Consider the following 6,000-nt stretch of genomic DNA (forward strand, 5'->3'; position numbering starts at 1 on the left):
TTGTATTATAACAATAACATTTTTTTATTATTAACAATGTTGATACTTTTCAGTTCATATGCAAGTTATTCTGTCCAGTGAACTTTACAGCTGTGGAGTAATAATCTAGGCAAGCAAATATGGAATCTCCAGATAATGGACCATCAGAGTCAAATGAAGCTCCTGAAAGTGATCCGGTAAGATTTGCATTTTCTTTTTTTTTACTTGGTTTGTAAGTTAATAGTTTACTAATTGTATTATATGTTGTCAGGAGTGATTCACTGATTAAATAGTTGTGCAGTCTTCAAATGTTACAGTATTATTAAATTTGTAAGATTATGTACTTTGAGAATTTAATGAATTTCCTATTTTACTACGTATTATTGCTGTGCATAATTAACTGCATGTTTTTTTTATACTGTAGCATTATGATATCTTATAGTATATATACTTTATGCCTTGAATAAATTATATTTGTTCCTACACAATATACAAACCCTCATTCCTTTACAATAGGAATCGTTTGAGGCGAAGCTGGAACACGGCCATTAGAACTCTTGAACAAGGTGATTAGGCAGTAACTACCATCCAGTAGGCAGGGTGACCTGCCTGCCTGGATGTAAACATTCCACTCTGCTTTTGGCTGTTACGTAATGCAGATGTGTTTTCCTGATCTCTTGCCTGACTGCTGTTAAAACTCGCTTTTTCCCGATGGGATCTTTTCTTTTATTGTTTTATATATTGAATACTATACTGTGTTCAATATTTAGTAATACAGGCAGTCCGCGGTTACCGTCACCATCGTTTAGCGGCGTTTCAGTTTTACGGCGCCTGTTAAATATATTCATAACTGGGTTTTACATTTCGTAGGGTTTATAGTGCTGTTGTCTGGTTATCGGTTTCTTAGGCTAGGTGCTAAGACCACCTCATAAAATGCAAACATAATGAATATGCATCTTTTCCTCTGCTCTTTTAAGAAGTTATCCTTTACTTCGCTTTATCTATTAATACTGTATGTAGTCTTGTATGTGTATTACTATTTGTTTTCATACAATCAACTTACCTGTCAGATATATACATAGCTAAGACTCCGTCGTCCCCGACAGAAATTCAAATTTCGTGCCACTCGCTACAGGTAGTTCAGGTGATCTACCGGCCTGCCGTGGGTGGCAGGACTAGGAACCATTCCTGTTTTCTATCATATTTTCTCTGTCGCCGGTGGTATCAACATCGTTGTTACTACTTCCTGACTGGAATTTGCTTTTCAAGGCAATTGATCATCTTTATTGGACTTTTTGGTGACGTACCTGGATCGTTGTTTTGGCATTCGCTACCGTGGATTGGATTTGGACTTGCTTTTGATTTTTCTTCAAGAATGTCTGATTCAAGTGGTTGTGTGAGAGTGTGTGTGAATGTAGGCTGCAAGGTGAGGATACCGAAGGCTTCGGTTGATCCTCACACTGTATGCCGTAAATGTAGAGGTTTTGACTGTTCTTTGACTAACACCTGTCATGAGTGTGAGAGGTTGAGTGTTTAGGAATGGAAGACTAACTTCTTATTTGAAGAAGTTAGAGAGGGATAGAGTGAGAAGGGCTGCATCTAAGGGTGCGGGTAGTACAAGGCCTATTGAGCCTTTTAATGATTCTAACTCTTCTTTAAACCATGCATATGATTCTAATTCTGTATCAGGGCCCTCACAAGCTTTGCATTCAGATTCGGCCTCAGAAATCGCTGATCTGAAAGCTACACTTCAGAGGATGAAATCTAAAATGGCTGCCATGAAAGGCAAGGATTGTGAAAGTGACGTATTTAGTGAAGTGAGTGCCCCCAGTGTTGTGGAGGGGGTTTCTGACCATCTCTGCGACGCTCCCAGGCCTAGACCTCTTTCAAGCTCCCAAGCCCAGAGGAGAAGAAAAGTCGAAAGCCTTATGGAGGTTGTGGAGAATTCCCCCCGGTCATGCGTCCCTTCAGCAGGCTCTGTAGCTCAAGAGACTGCTCAGGACCGCTATAGAAAAAGCGTATTCCGAGAGTGCTTCTCTTCGTCTGCTTCTCCCTCGCCTAAACGAGGGTGGAAGGATTCGGACCTTTCCAGGCCCCTGAAAAGCCACTGGAAAGAACCTGTATTTGATTCGAGCCCCGAACGCTTTTCTGAAGAAGCGCCTTCCTCGATCAAGAAGGCTAAGAGGGTTTTGACGTCTCCTTGCTATGACAAAACTCCTTCGAGGTCTCCCTCTCCCGTTGAAGAGGACGCCGGAGAGGCTTCCAAGAGGATCCTCTTAGCTGTCCAAGAACAGTTATCCGCCTTGATAGGAGTCGAAGGATCCTCCTCGTAGGAAGGACGTGAGGCTTCCTGTCAAGAAGTCTCGTCTTCCTTCTCCCACCAGGAGTGAGGCTCCTGTGGGACGTGAGGCGTCTTCTAGGCGTGAGATGTCTTCCGATAGCGAGACGTACGCCAAACATGAAGCGCCAGACAAGCGCGAGTATTCATCCAGACGAGAAGCGTCTTCTAGGATTGAAGCGCCAGACAAGCGCGGGCAGCCTAACAGGCGCGAGGATTTAGCCAGACGTGAGACGTCTGCCAAGCGAGAAGCGTCGGCCAAGCGCGAGGCGCCAGCCAGGCGCGAGGATTCAGCCAGGCGCGAGGCGCCAGACAAGCGTCATCCAAGCAGGGATGAAGCGCCAGAGAGGTGCGAGGCGCCAGCCAGGCGCGAGGAGTCAGTCAGGCGCGAGGCGCCAGCCAGGCGCGAGGTGCCAGCCAGGCGTGAGGAGCCAACCAGGCGCGAGACGTCTGCTTTGATTCATAGGGGCTCCGTACACGCTCTTAGCCCCTCTCCAATTAGGAGTTTGTCTCCCGCAGAGAGAGAGATTGGGGAGGAATACCCAGACTTGAAGTTGAATTCTCCTTCTGATCCTTTCATGGAAGAGGACTCAGAAGACGAGACTCACGGCAGAGAAGGTGAAGTTGAATTTTCCTTCTGATCCTTTCATGGAAGAGGACTCAGAAGACGAGACTCACGGCAGAGAAGGGCTGTCTAACTACAAGGTTTTGACAGCTCTTCTTCTTCAGGAATACGGAGATTCCTTGACCCCTGCCGCTCCTCCTTCTCCACGCTCCCTTTTTTCGTGCACCAAGACGCCAAAATCTTCGTCTTTTCTGAAGATGAGGCCGACGATATCAATGAAGAGAGCTCTTCAGTCTCTGGATAGCTGGATGCTAACCAAGAAGGAGTTGGTTAGAACTGTTTTCTGCATGCCTCCCGCTAGACTTCGGGCAAGAGAGGTATTTGGTACCAGACTGGGGAGAATATGGGTCTCTCTCTCCCAGCTTCGGCTGAAGCTGACTTTTCCAGTCTGGTAGACGCATCCAGGAGACATAGCCTACATACTGCACGAGTGACTTGGGGTCTTTCGGAGCTGGATCATCTCCTCAAGGGACTCTTCCATGTTTTGGAAGTGTTCAACTTCCTGGATTGGTCCCTTGGGGTGATGGCCAAGAAGGCCCATGCCTCGGAAGGCCTCGACCCTGACATACTCCTCTCAATCTTGTCGTGTATAGACAAGGCAGTACAGGACGGCTCAGGGGAAGTCTCTTCCTTATTTGGAGCCGGACTCTTGAAGAAGAGGTCTGTTTTTAACGCTTTTCTGACAAAAGGAGTATCTCATTCTCAAAGGGCAGCATTGTTATTCGCTCCCAGGTCTGACTTTCTGTTCCCTGCGCAGTTGGTGAGGGACATTTCCCATTCGCTGACGGAGAAAGCGACACAGGATCTTCTCCTTCAGTCGTCCAGGAAGAAGAGACCAGTGGTGGTGGGAGAGTAGAAAGGTGCTAATACGCCTCTGCAGCCCTTTCGAGGAGGTCCTCCCTCTAGAGCTCCCTCAAAAAGGAAAGCGACTGAGAGGAGAGGTAGAGCTTCTTTCCGTCCCTTTAAAAGGGGAAAGTGAAGCTGCGTTCCTCCAAGCACCAGTAGGTGCCAGGCTCCGGGGATTTGCGGAAGCCTGGGCACTCATCGATACAGACGCTTGGTCAATGTCTGTATTACAGAAAGGATACCTCATACCCTTCCTGGACAATCCTCCCCTGACTTCAACTCCGCGGGAATTGTCCGCCAATTACAAGGACCCTGTGCTGAAAGATACTCTTCAACGAATGGTGGATCAGATGTGGGACAAGAGAGCGATAGAACTAGTGCTGGATCAAAGCTCCCCGGGGTTTTACAATCGCCTTTTCTTGGTTGCGAAAGCCTCGGGGGGCTGGAGACCAGTTCTAGACGTCAGCGCTCTGAACAAATTTGTTCAGAAACAGAAGTTCTCCATGGAGACTTCTGCGTCAGTCCTTGCGGCTCTTCGCCAAGGGGATTGGATGGTTTCTCTGGATCTCCAAGATGCCTATTTTATACATGCAACTTACCCGGCAGATATATACTTAGCTATAGACTCCGTCGTCCTGACAGAATTCAAAACTCGCGGCACACGCTACAGGTAGGTCAGGTGATCTACCATTCCCGCCGCTGGGTGGCGGAATCCCGACCATTCCCGTTTTCTGAGCCAGATTTTCTCTGTCGCTGAGGCCGGCAACAACTGTTGTTTGGTCTCTCCTGATTGAATTCTGCTCATTTGCCGAGAATTGGTTGGACTCATTTGGTGAAGTACTCTTTGTTATTCTCGGGATTGGCATAACGCTTATTTTGGACTGGATTAGGACTTGGATTTGGTTTTTTTCTATTAAGATGGCTGAAGTTAAAGTAACACCTAAGTTTAGGGTTTGTGCAAGGGAAGAATGCAGAACTAGGTTGTTTAAAGCAGAGGTAGATCCTCATACACTTTGTAGTAAATGTAGAGGTTCTGAATGTGCGTTTGATAGAACTTGTGCTGAATGTGAAGGGCTTACGGAGCAAGGATGGAAGGATTTAGCTTCTTATATTAAGAAAAGAGAGAAGGATAGAGCTAGGAAAGCGTCAGCTAGAAGCTCGAGTAGATCTTGTTCTTTTGAGCCTGAATTAGAAACTAACAAGCTAGATGATGTTTCTCCCATAACCTCAGCCCCTTCTCCCTGTGTTGAATCTAAGGATTCATTTTCAGAAATGGAAAAATGAGATCCTCGATCAGGGAGCTTCAGGAGCAGCTTAAAGCTATGGAAACACAAGGTAAGAGTGGTCAGTGAATACAGTGACCCAGTTCAGTGGAGGGGCGTCTGATCGCTCCGCATTGCTCCTAGGCCTAGACCGCTTCCAACTCCCAGGACCAGGGGCGGGGGAGGAGGATGTCAAAAGCCGCAGGGAGGATGTGGAGCATCCCCAACGATCAGGCGTCCCTTCGGCAGATCCTGAAGTAAACCGACCCAGGCTGCCTTGGATAGCCGTAGAAAAAAAAAAAAGGCATCTGGAAGAGTGTTTTTCTGCGTCGGACTCCTCCGCGTCCAGGCGTGGATGGAGCTGCTTCGAAGTCTCGTCCTCTGAAGAGATCGTGGGTAGCGCCGAAAGGAGACGCTTTTGATTCAAGCCAGAGCGATTTCCAGAGGATTTTCCTTCGACTAGTAAGAAAGGCGAGAAGACCGTCTCCAGCGCCTCAAGATCCGACTAAGCTTTTCCTGCTTAATCTACAGGAGCAAATATCCTCCTTGGTAGGCGCTCTACATAAGGATTCGTCTCGAAGAAAAGACTCCTCCCTTCCAGTGAAGAGATCGAAGTTTTCTTCTCCTGTGGGAGAGAAGTTTCTCACTCTAGCAGGCGCTCGTCACCGGAGAGACACTCTCGTTCTCCCTTTAAACGATCCTCTCCTATCTATAGGAAGAAAGTTCTTCCCAGCGGTAGCCGCTCGCAGAGCAAGCGATCAGCTACGTCTCTTAGGAGAAGTCAGGAGTCGGACTCCTCTTCTGAGGATCAGGATAGGCGTCAAGAGCCTAAGAAGCAGGAGCTTTTTAGACACATAGAGTTGACAGAGCCTAGTAGGCGCCAAGAATATCACAGGCGTATAGAGCCTAACAGACGCCAGGAGTCTTGTGAGAGGCGTCAAGAGCCTACC

General features: G+C 47.4%; 1 protein-coding gene across 10 annotated transcripts in view; it reads left to right on the forward strand.

The window, feature by feature from the left end:
- The window catches only part of LOC135211019 (ATP-binding cassette sub-family C member 5-like), an 818,851-nt gene that overhangs the window by 22,893 nt on the left and 789,958 nt on the right, over positions 1 to 6,000 (forward strand). For all 10 annotated transcript variants that reach the window (XM_064244042.1, XM_064244046.1, XM_064244047.1 and 7 more), the window contains one exon: positions 54 to 176. In XM_064244042.1, coding sequence (XP_064100112.1) covers positions 120 to 176 — 57 coding nt within the window. In that variant the 5' untranslated portion in view covers positions 54 to 119. The remainder of the gene's footprint in view (positions 1 to 53; positions 177 to 6,000) is intronic.

Source organism: Macrobrachium nipponense, chromosome 4 (genome assembly GCF_015104395.2).
Source record: "Macrobrachium nipponense isolate FS-2020 chromosome 4, ASM1510439v2, whole genome shotgun sequence".
Lineage (NCBI taxonomy): Eukaryota > Metazoa > Arthropoda > Malacostraca > Decapoda > Palaemonidae > Macrobrachium > Macrobrachium nipponense.